Raw genomic sequence first — 17,388 nt, forward strand, 5'->3', positions numbered from 1 at the left:
CCGGCGCGTATATTAGTCGAGGAAGGGGATACCAAACTAATGTTTAATGAAGTTACTGAAATTAAGAAGTACCTTGGTACTGAATAACTACTGATACTAATTGCTAGTGAAGCTATATCTAATCTATATAAAGAATAGCATCCTTTACATGGATGCCGGTGTTAGGTTGAATTTGCTATGTTTCCCCCCCCCCCCTTTTTTTTTAATTTTTTTTATTTCTCCCTCTCTTCTCTTTCTTTCTCCCCTCGCCTTCCCCCCCCCCCCCGAGCGCACGTACCAGTACACAATTGTATCTATAATATTTGCTACAGTTTTTTCTGTAAAGACGCCTAATGACTGAAAGTATTAGATTTTTGTCATGGAATGTAGCAAGCGTAAATTGATTATCAAAACATTAGCCAGGAATAAACCCGATATTGTGTTTCTTCAGGAGACACATATTAATGAACAAGAAGCGGCTAAATTGAGAATTAAATGGGTGGGGGAAGTTATCTCTACAACCGGGAGTACTAGAAAGTGTGGGGTAGTGATTCTTCTACATAGAGATTTAGAATATAAGGTTCTTAATGTAGAAATAGATCCAACAGCTAGGTTTATTTTGATGCAAATTCAAATAAAGAGTCTTAATTTCATCCTATGTAATATCTATGCACCTAACGTCTTTTCTAGAGTGTTTTGGGAGGAGCTAGGAGCACGGCTAATTCCTTTTATATCAGAAGCTATCATTTTAGGAGGGGACTTTAATGCAACATTATGTCCGATACTTGATAGGTTAACTAAGAAAAATAGATCACAATATAATAGAAATGCAAAATGCTTGAAACAATTCTGTCAAATGTTAAAATTGGTAGATATTTGGAGGATCAGGAACCCAGATATACAGGCTTTTTCATGTGAGTCAAAAGTTCACAGAACATTTTCCCGAATAGATTTTTTTTTAATATCTGAAATTCTAGCAGTACATAAATTAGAGGTGGAGATTGGAGAAATTATATCTGACCATGCGATTATCGCACTCTCTCTTCCAATAGCTGAAAGTAGGGCTCGTATACCCGGATTCTTTTTTCCAAGGTACCTTTGCGATAATCTCAGATTCATCAATAAATTGAAGTCTGTCTGGCAGGAATATTGTTCACATAATATGAATTATTTTGGAAAACCTGAAATATTTTGGGAAGCGTTTAAAACGGTGATTAGAGGAGAGATACAGGTTTATATGAGTCTGGTTAAGAGAAAAAAATAGAGCATGGGAAGTGCAGATCACCAATAAAGTGAGGAATTATTTTAGAAAATATTGTTCAGATTGTACAGAACTTAATTGGAAGAAGTATTTAGATAATAGGAAGGAAAGAGACTTATTTTTAAAGAAAAGAACACTAGAGGAGGAAGCTAAAATTAGCTTACAATTTAAAGGCTTCCATGGCTGTTCAGCTAAACATCTTGCAAGGTTAACTAAAACCAGAAAGAAAAAAAATTTGATTATTGCTATTCAGACAGGTAATGATCGCTTTATTGAATCTAGAGAAATCTCTGAGGTTTTTTTCTCCTACTATCAACAACTATATTCCAGAATAGAATCAAATGAGTTGAATCAGGAAGTATTCTGGACTAAGATTAAGATGCCCCAAATGCATATTGATGATCTAACGTCAATTAATGCTCCCATTTCTATAGAGGAAATAAGAGATGCTATAAATAATCTTAAATCGAATAAAGCGGCAGGGCCAGATGGGCTCCCAGCAGAGTTCTATAAATGTCTTGGTGAAGACCTCTTGCTACTCTTGGAAAAGTTGTTTAATCAATATTTCTCGGCTATGGACACTATTTCAAGTCTTTTTTCTGCAGCTAATATTTCTTTGATATTAAAGAAAGGCAAGAATGCGGAAGACCCAGCATCGTACAGGCCAATCTCTGTGCTCAATTCAGATTACAAGATTTTGATGACTATTATCTCTGCTAGACTCTCAAAGAATCTTCATAAAATTATTCATCCTGATCAGACAGGATTTATGGCAGCTAGAAATTCCACAAAAAATATTCGCAAGCTTATAAATTTCCTAGATTATGCTTGGAATATAGATCAAAACAGGAAGAAACCCCTGTTTCGAGATGTTGCTATTCTATCTTTGGACGCAGTCAAAGCATTTGACTCAATTGTATGGCAGTACCTATTCAGGGCATTAGATAATTTCGGATTTAAAGGTAACTTTGTACAATTTATATCTAAACTTTATTCAAAACCAATATCTTTTCTTCTTATTAATGGTCATTTGTCTCCTGGGATAGTTCTGCAGAGAGGTACCAGACAGGGCTGTCCTCTATCGCCATTATTATTTAATATTGCGCTTGAGCCCCTGGCAATTCTCTGTAGGGATATCTTGACTGGAGTCCAGATGGGGCCGCAGAAACTCAAAACGTTACTTTATGCCGATGATGTGCTGATTTTCTTAGCCGATTACCAGCAATCTATACCGGCCCTTTTACAAGCTCTCGATGACTTTAGTTCCTTTTCAGGGTATAAGATCAACTTAGAAAAAAGCGAGTTAATGTGCGTAGGTAATGTTCCTCCTATATCCAGTATACCATTTAAAGTGGTCGATACTATTAAGTACCTGGGTTTAGTTTTACACAAAAATCCGACTCAGTGGTATAAAGCTAATTTCGAAATCTTATTCCAAAAAATTGAAAGAGATCTTCAGATATGGGCGGTATTTCCACTCTCAATTACAGCTAAGATTAACTTAATAAAATCTATCATATTTCCTCGTCTTCTTTATCCTCTTCAGAATCTTCCGTTATTTATCCTTAATAAAGACCTAAAGAAGATCTATACACAGTTTTCAAGATTTATCTGGAATAATAAAAAACCCCGTATTTCACTCTATAGATTAATGCAAAAAGTTGAATCTGCTGGTCTGGCCCTCCCTAACTTCAAACTATATAATATAGTGGCTATGGTTAAAACAGCAGTAGATTGGCTTGCAGGAACTGATATTATCTCTTCAGGAGATTTGGAAACTTTTTTAATTACGCCATTTTCTTTAAAGGCTATTTTGCATCTTCCGGTACGCAAGTTACCTCAGAACATCTGTGTACTTTCTACTGTTAAAAATATAATTATCGCCTGGCAAAAGTTCTGCAAATCCCTGGATATAGATTATACAATCTCTGTATTTTTACCGATTATTGGGAATCCTAATTTTTTACCAGGGATGTATCAGGAAGTATTTAGAGAATGGGCTCAAAAAGGGCTAATTTTCGTGAATCAATTATTAGACGGAAACGGGCTAATACATACGTATCGATTATTGTTTAATAAATATGAGCTGCCCAAGACGAACCTGTTTGCATATTTTCAATTACGCCATTTTGTTTTCTCACAAAATTGGCTGTTTCCCCTATCAACTGCATGGTCAGATATCAGACTCTACATTAAAAAATCGTTGGCAGGGGATTCATCGATCTCACTGCTATACGACATTATGTTGAATAAACAAAGCTTGCTATATCTGGATAATATCTGTAATGTCTGGTCCTCATTAATGCCTACATTGGATCACAAAAAAATAAAACAGAGTTTTGATTCTCTCCATAAGTGTAAAGTATCAATGGCTATAAAGGAATCCCACATGAAGCTGATTAATAATTTCTATCTATCTCCACTTAGGTTATCCAAGTTTTATATAATAAGGACTAGTAGATGTCCACGCTGTTATTTTAATTCAGCGGATATAGCTCACATGTTCTGGAGCTGTCCTAGAGTGAGACAGCTCTGGCTAAAGATAATTTTTTGGTTTAATAAACTATATAAAGTATCGATAGGACTTTCCCTAGAGGAAATCCTGCTCTTAGTCTCCTCACAAGATGCTCTTAGCAATAGTTCTAGAAATAGTCTTAACACTATTATACTCCTGATTAGAGGTTGCCTGCTTAAAAATTGGAAGGCTAATCATATACCAGGGCTAACTGTGATATTTAAAGCTATTCAGGAACAAATAGTTTATGAATCATATCATCTTAAGAACGCGTCAGAAATTAGGATTAAGAATTTCTTATGGAAATGGGCCCCAGTTATTTTGACTTATTCAAGACCACTCCAAAAGCGGATTCTTTATCCTTACTTGCAGTCAATTAGTTTTGCTGAATTGACAATATTAAATGTGTTTCCTCACTCATGGATTGAGGATCTTTGAGAAAAGTGTGCTGGTTGGGTATCGGGGGGGTGGGGATGGGGGGGTTGGGGTTTCCCTTCTTTCTTTTTTTTTCCTCTCTCCTTTTCTTTCTCTACTTTTCTTTTCTTTTTTCTCTTGCTCTTACTATGGTACTTGTTTCTTTATTCTTTTGTACCTGTGTCGTCTTCCCCTTTCTGGGGGAAGGAAGAATCTAAAATCCAGTTTCGAAATTGATTTTTGAGGAAATTATTTAGTCTGGAATTTTGTCATTTTTTGTTAATATAATATTGTATGACTCAAAAACAAAAGAAGAAAAAGGAAAAAAAAAAAATGTGTTTTGACCCTGCGTGGTGCAAAAGATAATATGAGAAAGTCTTAATTTATGTTTTTGTCTTCATCTATTGATTTGGTTTTTGTTATATTTTTCTGGAATTAAATAAAAAGAAAAAATTATTTGAAAAAAAAAAAAAATATGTGATAATTTCTTTTTTTATTTTGTGTAATTTAGTGTTATTTTGTGTAATTTAGATAATGTATTTAATTGTAGTGTAAGGTTAGGTTTTATTGTAAGACAGGTTAGGTTTCATTTTACAGGTAAATTTGTATTTATTTTAGCTAGGTAGTTAGTAAATAGTTAATAACTATTTAGTAACTATTCTACCTAGTTAAAATAAATACAAACTTGCCTATGAAATAAAAATAAAACCTAAGCTAGATACAATGTAACTATTAGTTATATTGCAGCTAGCTTAGGGTTTATTTTACAGGTAAGTGTATTTAGTTTTAAATAGGAATTATTTAGTTAATAATAGTAGGTTTTATTTAGATTTATTTGAATTATATTTAAAATAGGGGGTGCTAGGGTTAGACTTAGGCTTAGGGATAAATAAATTTAGTATAGTAGCGGCGACGTTGGGGGCGGCAGATTAGGGGTTAATAAATGTAGGTAGGTGGTGGTGATGTTAGGGGCAGCAGATTAGGGGTTAATAATATTAAACTAGTGTGTGAGAGGCGGGAGTGCGGCAGTTTAGGGGTTAATATGCTTATTATAGTGGCGGCGATGTCCGGAGTGGCAGATTAGGGGGTTAATAAGCATAATGTCGGTGTCGGGGGCAGTAGATTAGGGGTTAATAAGTGTAAGATTAGGGGTGTTTAGACTTGGGGTTCATGTTAGGGTGTTAGGTGTAAACATAAATTTAGTTTCCCCATAGGAATCCATGGGGCTGCGTTACAGAGCTTTACGCTGCTTTATTGCAGGTGTTAGACTTTTTCTCAGCCGGCTCTCCCCATTGATGTCTATGGGGAAATTGTGCACGAGCACATAAAAACAGCTCACCGCAGCCTTAAGCAGCGCTGGTATTGGAGTGCGGTATGAAGCACAATTTTGCTCTACTCTCACTTCTTGCCTGCTAACGCCGGGTTTTTAAAAACCTGTAATACCAGCGCTGTAGGGAAGTGAGCGGTGACAATAACGTGCAAGTTAGCACCGCACCCCTCATAACGCAAAACTCGTACTCTAGCCCATTATCAATAAATTAATGTATGTTAAATTATGCAACACATTTATGCTTATGATAGCAGAAAATGTTCTTGTATTAAAAAGTATTACACTGCCCCCTCGGCCACTTTATAAAAATGCCACCCGGCTGGCAAATTTCTGTGGAGAACACAAAGTAAACCGTAAAATACTATCAAAAGCATTTAAATATGCAAGTAACTTTTTTTAAGATGCCATATTATTGCAGGGAATGTCATCCAGACAGCAACACGTGACATTTTTTTTAAGGCCTATTTTGTTTTTTCAAGTAAACAAAACAACCTATATAGATTGAAAACAGCTTTAAAAAATAAATAGTTTGTTAATATGTGGTGCATATACCCTTAGGGCTACTTAAAGTGAATGTAAATTTTGATGGTAAAGTGCCCGGTTTTTAAAAATTCGATTAAAAACAGGGGCACTTTAATTCATCAAAATTTACATTCCACTCCTGCTGTGAGAAAAAAAACAAAAAAAAACAACAACTTACCTTTTAAACTTGACAGCAGCTCCAGCTTCCCCCGGTCGTCGCAAGCCATTTCTGATGTCAGAAATGATGGATAGGTCATCCTCCAATCACAGCTTCCCCCGGGTATCTGATTTAATGCCGTGATTGGAGGAAGCCGGATTCCTCATTTTAGACCCAGGAAGAGGCTTTGCGACGGGTGGAAGAAGCTGGAGCTGCTGTCAAGATTAAAAGGTAAGTTTTTTTTCACAACAGGAGTGAAATGTAAATTTTGATGAATTAAAGTGCCCCTGTTTTTAATTGAATTTTTAAAAACTGGGCACTTTAGCATCAAAATTTACATTCACTTTAAGCTATAAGCAAAGAGTACTCCACCAATTTAAACATATTTTTACCTAGTACAATGTACTTACCGCCCTTCGTACAACGACTAAATAGTGAAGAATCTAATTAGTGCATTGTGATAGTTTAAACAAACAACCTATTGGTGTATTATTAAGATGCAGAATTTAAAAAAAAAATCTAAAACTACGCAAATCGAACTGATAACCTTTTTTTCTGGACGCTCAGTGAATCAGTCACCTTACCTTATATCTCACTGATGGCAAAATGTCAACCAGTTTCTGCATCTTCTGATGGTGCGCGCCCATCTACAAAAACAAAAATCAATCCAAATGGTAAAGATCAAGAAACACTATTCTGTGGTAACATAACACATCTGGAACAATAAACACACACACAAATGGGAAAGTAACAAGACAATATTATCAAACTCTGTTTTAAAACTTTCTTTATATATTTTTACATACAGAGGTTCATCTACTCATTTAAACTCCTATATTATAGCTTGTAAAAAATAATAATAAAAGCCTTGGTATTGACATATCAGGAAACTCCCTACGAACCTGTGTCCAACATAAGCTCAACACTACAGCTGGTCATTGTGAGCAGCAAAATGGACAACATGTCCTTAGTTCGGAGTACAACAAAGTGACAGAACCTGAATAATAAACCAGTGTTCTGGCAGCGTGATGCTGAAATCGCTGTCACTTCCCAGCCTAAATATCTGTTTTGCACAGTCTTTTTAATATGCTCTCCTGTACACTGCTCTAACAATGATAACTCTGTGCCAAGAACCCCAGACTGTATAGACTGTCAACGTATTGTTTTGAAGTTGAGTGGTGATCCAATTTGTTTTTAAAAGGGACGATACTCAAGCATTCTCTTTTGCTATTTGCGATATATTTTCATCTTGGTTCACTTATGCACCGGGGTCAAACTATTTTGCCACCCATAAAATACCAGTAGCATGTTTAAGTGCTACTCTTACATATAAATGATAGAACATGTTTGAGTACCATGTCTCTTTAAAGGGACATGAAATGCAAATGTTTTCTTTCATGATTCAGATAGAGAATACAATTTAAAAAAGTTTCCAATTTACTTCTATTATCATATTAGCTTTGTTCTCATGTTATTCTTTGTTGAAGAGATATCTAGATATGTAGAGTGCACGTCTGTAGCACTACGTGACAGGAAACAGTGCTGCCATCTAGTGATCTTGCTAATGTATAAAACTGTTGTAAAACTGCTGCAAAAACATGCACACTCCTGAATTTACCTTCCTGCTTTTCAACAAAAGATAACAAGAAAATAAAGAAAATTTGATGACAGAAGTCAATTGTATGCTGTATCTGAATCATGAGAGAACAATTTGGGGTTTTATGTCCCTTTAACTATTAATGCGCAGCTAATAAAAGGGTAAATTTGCAAACCTTACTACAAATCAACCAGAAGTGCCTTACAGTCTTAGTACAGTTTATGTAGGAAACAAACTACTAAGCATTTGCTATACAGTATATTTATAACTACATCTCTCTGTTTGGCCCTTGTCATTTTTGGTACAGTTGTATGGAAGTTTGTGTTACTTAAACGTACCCTTATAACACATAAGAGTGTCTACAGTATAAAAAGTTGCCAGATATTGAAAGCCCTGTTCTTCTGCCCGTATGATTATTTGAGGATTTAATCACACAGTGTATGCTGCTCTGTCTGCTGTCATTAGCAGCACACACAGCTCACAGCACACTAGCCTGAAGCTAATGCTTTGGGTTATTGCTACTGGAATATGTATACTTGAAGCAGCAGCTAAATATTGTCACTTTCTACAGTAGGGTCGTGATCCCGTTGTGAATGACAGCACTCATATGATGTGATACGTGAACTAAGCACCCCATGCACCCTTATGTGATTGTATAAAGCTGGTGATCAGTGTGCAATTATATCTGAATATTAAAAAGGAAAACTCAGATTTTGCAAATAGACAAGGTTTGATCAATTACAGAATAAAAGTTCCAATAAAGTTAGTCTGTATGTTAAAAAGAGGCATTAAAGTGATGGTAAATCCTAGCGTTTGTGGAACACTAGGATTTATCAGAGGAACAAATAAACAGGACTTTCAGTAATGAAGTATAAAAACAGAATTTATTCTTACCTGATAAATTACTTTCTCTTGTGATGTATCGAGTCCACGGATTCATCCTTTACTTGTGGGATAAAATCCCCATTCCCACGAGGAAGTGGCAAAGAGAGCACACAGCAGAACTGTCCATATAGCTCCCCCTCTAGCTCCACCCCCGTCATTCGACCGAAAGTTATGAAGAAAAAGGAGAAACCATAGGGTGCAGTGGTGACTGTAGTTTAAACTAAAAAACTACCTGACTTAATAGCCAGGGCGGGCCGTGGACTTGATACATCACAAGAGAAAGTAATTTATCAGGTAAGCATAAATTCTGTTTTCTCTTGTAAGATGTATTGAGTCCACGGATTCATCCTTTACTTGTGGGATACCAATACCAAAGCTTTAGGACACGGATGAAGGGAGGGAACAAGACAGGTACCTTAAACGGAAGGCACCACTGCTTGTAAAACCTTTCTCCCAAAAATAGCCTCCGAAGAAGCAAAAGTATCGAATTTGTAAAATTTGGAAAAAGTATGCAGCGAAGACCAAGTCGCTGCCTTACAAATCTGTTCAACAGAAGCCTAATTTTTAAAAGCCCATGTGGAAGCCACTGCTCTGGTAGAATGAGCAGTAATTGTTTCGGAAGGCTGCTGGCCAGCAGTCTCATAGGCCAAACGGATGATGCTTTTCAGCCAAAAGGAAAGAGAGGTAGCAGTCGCCTTCTGACCTCTCCTCTTACCAGAATAGATAACAAACAATGAAGTTGTTTGTCTGAAATCCTTAGTTGCTTGTAAATAGAACTTTAAAGCACGAACCACATCAAGATTGTGTAACAGACATTCCTTCTTCGAAGAAGGATTAGGACACAGAAGGAACAACCATTTCCTGGTTAATATTCTTATTAGACACAACCTTAGGAAGAAAACCGGGTTTGGTACGCAAAACTACCTTATCTGCATGGAAAACCAGGTAAGGTGAATCACACTGTAAAGCAGATAACTCTGAAACTCTTCGAGCAGAAGAGATAGCTACCAAAAACAAAACTTTCCTAGATAAAAGCTTAATCTCTATGGAATGTAAAAGGTTCAAACAGAACCCCTTGCAGAACCGAAAGAACTAAATTCAGACTCCATGGTGGAGCCACAGGTCTATAAACAGGCTTGATTCTGACTAAAGCCTGACTAAACGCTTGAACGTCTGGTACCTCTGCCAGACGTTTGTGTAAAAGTATAGACAGAGCAGATATCTGTCCTTTTAAGGAACTAGCTGATAATCCTTTCTTCAATCCTTCTTGGAGAAAGGACAATATCCTGGGAATCCTAACCTTACTCCATGAGTAACCCTTGGATTTGCACCAAAAAAGATATTTTCGCCAAATCTTATGGTAGATTTTCCTGGTGACAGGCTTTCTAGCCTGAATCAGGGTATCAATACACGACTCAGAGAAACCATGCTTTGATAGAATTAGGCGTTCAATCTCCAAGCAGTCAGACGCAGAGAAATTAGATTTGGATGTTTGAAAAAAACGTTACTGTGCCTTTAAGAGATAAAAAAGGCACACAATTTTGCAAAACAGTGAAAAATGCAGCAAACTTTTCGAAATTTTTACAGCATGTACCTAAAGCATTAGTAAGATTGCACCACTAGCAATAAAAACGATTAACCCCTTAATGCCCAAACCGGATCGACACTAAGCCAGAAAACCGGTTAAAAATGTTCAGCACCTTGCCACAGCTCTGCTGTGGCCCTACCTTCCCTTAGGAACCAGATTTGTGGGGAAAAAACTTCTTATAGGCCCTCAATAGCGTTCTGTCGTGGGCTGACTGAGGAGTTTAGTGCGGCAAACGCTTCAAACAAATAAAGGGACTTTCAGCACAAAGTATTTTATACTTCATGACTGAAAGTCCCCTTTATTTGTTCCACTGGTAAATTTTACCATCACTTTAAACTCAAAGCTGAATTAAAATAATAAAATTGATAACATAGTTACTCACAATTTATTTTGTTTACTTTTGTTGTAAAAATGTCTGTCTAACAACCCCTGTAGATGGGGGAAGTCAAATTGTGTAACCCAAGTATTTAGCAAAATGCCATTAATTGCCTGAACCAGCTACATATTATTAGTTAAAGTGTAGCAAAGCAACTATATGTTAACATAACATTAAACAGCACAGACTAGAAGAAACATTACCTTTAAGAATATTCCAATTACTGCTAAACCGTTTTCCTCCATGATTGCTTCTTCAAAGGTTTTGTATTTAGAGCAATTCCAGTGCACAAGGTGAAGCTGAAATATATATAAAAAGAAATATGTAAGATGGAGATTTTTTAAAAATGCATGTAGTCTTCATGCAGATCTCATTCCAAGTGGCTGCTCTTATCGGCTATATGTAGGATGCAATAAACTAAACTATCATAAAACTTTTACCAGCTGTAGAGTATTAAATGTTGCAGGGCTGCTGAATTTAAAATTACATTCTAGAGATTATTATTTTTCAACTACAATATCCCTTTAATTTTTTTAAAATAGTCAGTCGCGTTCAATTAAACCAGCAGCCATTGTTCGCAAGACCATAACCATTCAAACAGACTGAGCTTGTCAGAAGAACAGACCTGTTTATCTTAGCACTCTATACACAAAGGCCAATACTTAGAAACTGCTGTTCCCGAGAGGAAACTGCTGCTGACCCAGTCACTAGCGCATTTGCATATAGATTTGCAGGGTCGATAGAGATAGATATATATGTTCCAACAAATATAAGGGCCACTAAAATGGCCCTTCAATTAGTAAAACCAGCTATTACAGTTGCAAGAATAAACCTAAAAAGGAACATTTTTCATTTAATACAATGCAGATTGTTTAACAAGTAATTGGGAGAATATTAAAAAGGGGGGGAAAATTGCAGTACATTGTCCCTTTAAAGGAACACTAAATCAAAATTAAACTTACTTTCATTATTCAGATAGAGCATGCCATTTTAAAGAACTTTCAAATTTACTTCCATTAACAAAATGTGCACAGTCTTTTTATATTTAAACTTTTTGAGTCACCAGCTCCTACTGAGCATGTGCAAGAATAAGTGTGCATGAATTTGTGAATGGCTGATGGTTGTCACATGGTACGTGTATGCATTTGTTATTGGCTGATGGCTGTCACATGGTATAGAGGGACTGGAAAAATACATAACTTTTAAAATTGTCAGAAAAAAAAATCTACTACTCATTTGAAGTTCAGACTAAGTGCTATTGCACTGTCTGGTTATCTTGCATTTGTTGATTATGCAAATCTACTGGTCCTTTAAGTCTATTGCTGAATTCAGCACCAGACACGTGCAAAGGGTAGATAAGCCTTCTGCAAACAATACAGTCTGTTTAATCAGTGTCTAAGCCCGTGCAGGTACAAATTGGTGCTTATATACTAAGCACTAACTGGACTGTAAATCAGGATTGTTCATGAGAACAACTAAGTACAGCACCTGGAGATGATTATGAGGTGCTAATCCTTATGTTTTTGTGCCTTTTAAAACATCCTAGGTGTGACAAAATCAAGCTACTGAATTTTATGGCCATTTAAAGGGACACTAAACCCACATTTTTTTCTTTCATGATTCAGATAGAGCATGCAATTTTAAGCACCTTTCTAATTTACTCCTATTATCCATTTTTCATTGTTCTCTTGCTATCTTTATTTGAAAAGGCAGCAATCTAAGCTTAGGAGCCGGCCCACTTTTAGTTGAGCCCCTGGGTAGTGCTTGCCGATTGGTGGCTAAATGTAGCCATCAATCAGCAAGTGCTATGCAAGTGTATGAACACAAGACTGTATTACTTGTCACTTTAGTATTATAAGAGAGGAGAAGAAGAGAGAGGAAGAAAGAGAGAGAGAGAGGAAGAAAGAGAGAGGAAGAAAGAGAGAGAGAGAGAGGAAGAAAGAGAGAGAAAGAAAGAGAGAGAAAGAAAGAAAGAGAGAGAAAGAAAGAAAGAGAGAGAAAGAAAGAGAGGAAGAAAGAGAGAGAAAGAAAGAGAGAGAAAGAAAGAGAGAGAAAAAGAGAGAGAGAGAGAGAGAAAGAGAGAGAGAGAGAGAGAGAAAGAGAGAGAGAGAGAGAAAGAAAGAGAGAGAGAGAGAGAGAGAGAGAGAGAAAGAGAGAGAGAAAGAGAGAGAGAGAGAGAGAGAGAGAGAGAAAGAGAGAGAGAAAGAGAGAGAGAGAGAGAAAGAGAGAAAGAGAGAAAGAGAGAGAGAGAAAGAGAGAGAGAGAGAGAGAGAGAGAGAGAGAGAGAGAGAGAGAGAGAGAGAGAGAGAGAGAAAGAAAGAAAGAAAGAAAGAAAGAAAGAAAGAAAGAAAGAGAGAGAGAGAGAGAGAGAGAGAGAGAAAGAAAGAAAGAAAGAAAGAAAGAAAGAAAGAAAGAGAGTGACACACACTAATTGTGTAGTTCATTAACAAATCTAGACAAGCCACATATACACATACAAATCTAGACAAGAGATATATATATATAGCAAATAGAAAACAGCACTCTCTGGTCTTAACAGCAAATAAATTACTTTTATTCTGTAACGTTTCGGGGAATGCTCCCCTTCATCAGACTAATCAGTCTGATGAAGGGGAGCATTCCCCGAAACGTTACCGAATAAAAGTAATTTATTTGCTGTTAAGACCAGAGAGTGCTGTTTTCTATTCGCTATATCTTAACCTACTCTAGCACCCTGGCACCTGACGTATTGTTTGTGAGAGTGCACCTGTTACACACACACACACACACACATACACACACACACTATACATATACACACTCTCACGAACTGTGGCCCACCTTACATAAAGTGCATTTACAACTGACTGACCGTGCGCATGGGCAGAAACATGAGCGTAGGAACTGGGAGGGGACACATCCCCCAGAAAATCATGTGCGGGGGTCAGAGAATGCATAAATCCCCCCCAGGACTCCTGGACCACTGTAGGTGCTATCAATTGGGGCTCCTGGTGCAGGTACATAGGGTTCAGTGGCTGACAAACCATTCATGATATTTTATTTGTTTACCTTACAATGCAGCTTTTTCCAGCTATCACCCAAACAGCTGCGTTGCTATGATTTACAGAGCATATTCTACTAGTCCCCTCATTCCAAACGGGAGTGGCTGTGTGACTCCTCAGTTACTAGGCCAACCTTCTCCCTTCCCAGCTTGTGCTGCTAGATGCTGCAGAGGGAGGGGGATGAAGAATGGGTGTGGGAGCTAGCTAGTGCTCAGGTGCAGAACCAATGTAAGAGCCAACTGATGAGATCAGCATAGCCACTAGCAGGTGAGTGTCTATGTTAAAGTAGGCGTGTATGTATGTGTGCGATTTTATTCCTGTGTGTGTGACAGCAAGAATGTGAATTTGTTTCTGTATGTCTGTCACTGTAAGCAAGTGTGTAAGTTTGTTCCTGTGTGTGTTTGTGTAAGAGTATGAGTTTGTTCATGTGTGTGTGACAGCAAGAATGTGAATTTGTTTCTGTATGTCTGTCACTGTAAGCAAGTGTGTAAGTTTGTTCCTGTGTGTGTTTGTGCAAGAGTATGAGTTTGTTCCTGTGTGTGCGTGTATTTATTTTCAGAAAATGTTTTAAATGTAATTAAAGGGATACTAAAACCAAATATTTTCTTTCATGATTCAGATAGAGCATGCAATTTTAAGCAACTTTCTCATTTGCTCCTATTATAAAATTTTCTTTGTTCTCTTGTTGTCTTTATTTGAAATAACAATAATGTAAGGTTAGAAGCCGGCCCATTTTTGCCTCAGCACCTGGGGAGCGCTTACTGATTGGTTTGCTACATTTAGCTACCAATCAGCAAGTGCTACCCAGGTGCTAAACTAAAAATGGGACGGCTCTTAAGCTTACAGTCTAGCTTTTTAAAATCAAGATAGCATGTGAACGAGGAAAAATTGATAATAGGAGTGAATTAGAAAGTTGCTTAAAATCGCATGCTGTACATGAATCATGAAAGACAAAATTTGGGTTTAGTATCCCTTTAACATAGATTAAGTATTTCACCGTTTTCTTGTCATTTAAATGTGCCTCCAGACAGTCTGAAGTGGCTTGTGTAGGATCCAAAATCCTGGCCCATCAAGATGCAACAGAGTGAATGCTTTATATCTGCAGGAGCTCATTTATATCTGTGCTATAAAGGGGCAGTAAACACAACATTGTATTCGCCATAAAATGTATAAAAGGACCTTTTAATGCAGATATATTGCAAAATCAAAAAACCTTATTTGGATATTGTATTAAAATCTAACAGATAAGAATGTAGTGGAAAGTAAACAATATCTAGAAATGGTTTGCTACATGGCATTAGCCAAGGGGCTATTCCTTAGCATCAAGAGAAATTGTTAGAACAGGATTTCAAAACAGAATCAGTAAGATTGGAGAAATATTTGAAGCAAAGGGGTTTCTCGAAAAATGTAATTTAAGCAGCTAAATTAAAGGTTAAAGAGATAGAGAAGTCTTGGTAAATGATAGGGATAGATTGAGGCTAGTCAAAAATAAAAAAAAAGACAAAAATCTAACAACTTTTGTAACTACTTACACTCCACAATACCATCAAATTTGTGACATAATTAAAAAGCACCTACCTATGTGGACCGCTGAAGAAGATTTAAGGCAAATAATATGTAGATATCCTTAAAGAAAGGTAATGAGTATAGGAAATAGAATATCTCCTACGGTTTTGAAAAATACAACAGCAATGGAACATACAAATGCTCCTTTAGGGATTGCAAGGCTTGTAAACATGTACAAACGGCACAATGTTTTGTGTCTACTGTAACAGGAGTTCAAGAATAAATCATGTTTAAATTGTAGAAGTAAATAAGTAGCGCATGTTATTACATGCACACAGTGCCACCTACAGAATGTAGGAAAAACTACAAGAGGTGAGAATTAGAGAACAACTCTAGCATTACAGTGGGAACAAAACAAAAGATAATGAGAATAGAGCACCGTTAGCAAAACGTATATCACGTCACAATAAAAAAAGTTGACACCTTTAAATGGAATGTATTTGAAATAATTTTTATTGATCAGAGAGGTGGTGATATAGAGAAAATCTTGAGTAAAAGGGAAATATTTTGGATATTCAGGTTAAAAACCAGGATATCTAATGGTTTGAACCCCAGATACGATTTAACTAATCATTGTGAATAGATTAATTTAAAAAGAAAAATATAATATTCCTTTCCTTTAGTGATGTTCAAGCTTAAATATAACCTCCAAATTTTGTAAAAGCTAAAGAAGATAAATTATATACAATAATAAAAATATAAACAACAAAACATGTATTTTTTTAAAAAAAATAATAATTTTTATATATATATATATATATATATATATATATATATATATATATATATATATATATATATATATATATATATATACATACATATACATACATACATATACACATATACATATACATACAGGGAGTGCAGAATTATTAGGCAAATGAGTATTTTGACCACATCATCCTCTTTATGCATGTTGTCTTACTCCAAGCTGTATAGGCTCGAAAGCCTACTACCAATTAAGCATATTAGGTGATGTGCATCTCGGTAATGAGAAGGGGTGTGGTCTAATGACATCAACACCCTATATCAGGTGTGCATAATTATTAGGCAACTTCCTTTCCTTTGGCAAAATGGGTCAAAAGAAGGACTTGACAGGCTCAGAAAAGTCAAAAATAGTGAGATATCTTGCAGAGGGATGCAGCACTCTTAAAATTGCAAAGCTTCTGAAGCGTGATCATCGAACAATCAAGCGTTTCATTCAAAATAGTCAACAGGGTCGCAAGAAGCGTGTGGAAAAGCCAAGGCGCAAAATAACTGCCCATGAACTGAGAAAAGTCAAGCGTGCAGCTGCCAAGATGCCACTTGCCACCAGTTTGGCCATATTTCAGAGCTGCAACATCACTGGAGTGCCCAAAAGCACAAGGTGTGCAATACTCAGAGACATGGCCAAGGTAAGAAAGGCTGAAAGACGACCACCACTGAACAAGACACACAAGCTGAAACGTCAAGACTGGGCCAAGAAATATCTCAAGACTGATTTTTCTAAGGTTTTATGGACTGATGAAATGAGAGTGAGTCTTGATGGGCCAGATGGATGGGCCCGTGGCTGGATTGGTAAAGGGCAGAGAGCTCCAGTCCGAATCAGACGCCAGCAAGGTGGAGGTGGAGTACTGGTTTGGGCTGGTATCATCAAAGATGAGCTTGTGGGGCCTTTTCGGGTTGAGGATGGAGTCAAGCTCAACTCCCAGTCCTACTGCCAGTTTCTGGAAGACACCTTCTTCAAGCAGTGGTACAGGAAGAAGTCTGCATCCTTCAAGAAAAACATGATTTTCATGCAGGACAATGCTCCATCACACGCGTCCAAGTACTCCACAGCGTGGCTGGCAAGAAAGGGTATAAAAGAAGAAAATCTAATGACATGGCCTCCTTGTTCACCTGATCTGAACCCCATTGAGAACCTGTGGTCCATCATCAAATGTGAGATTTACAAGGAGGGAAAACAGTACACCTCTCTGAACAGTGTCTGGGAGGCTGTGGTTGCTGCTGCACGCAATGTTGATGGTGAACAGATCAAAACACTGACAGAATCCATGGATGGCAGGCTTTTGAGTGTCCTTGCAAAGAAAGGTGGCTATATTGGTCACTGGTTTTTTTTTTTTTTTTTTTTTGAATGTCAGAAATGTATATTTGTGAATGTTGAGATGTTATATT

General features: G+C 36.9%; 1 protein-coding gene across 2 annotated transcripts in view; it reads right to left on the reverse strand.

Moving 5' to 3' along the window:
* The window catches only part of CA5A (carbonic anhydrase 5A), a 113,846-nt gene that overhangs the window by 17,867 nt on the left and 78,591 nt on the right, over positions 1 to 17,388 (reverse strand). For both annotated transcript variants that reach the window (XM_053701232.1, XM_053701224.1), the window contains exons 4-5: positions 10,828 to 10,923; positions 6,763 to 6,825 (exon numbers count right to left, since the gene is read on the reverse strand). In XM_053701232.1, coding sequence (XP_053557207.1) covers positions 6,763 to 6,825; positions 10,828 to 10,923 — 159 coding nt within the window. The remainder of the gene's footprint in view (positions 1 to 6,762; positions 6,826 to 10,827; positions 10,924 to 17,388) is intronic.

This window comes from Bombina bombina, chromosome 1, assembly GCF_027579735.1.
Source record: "Bombina bombina isolate aBomBom1 chromosome 1, aBomBom1.pri, whole genome shotgun sequence".
Classification (NCBI taxonomy): Eukaryota; Metazoa; Chordata; class Amphibia; order Anura; family Bombinatoridae; genus Bombina; species Bombina bombina.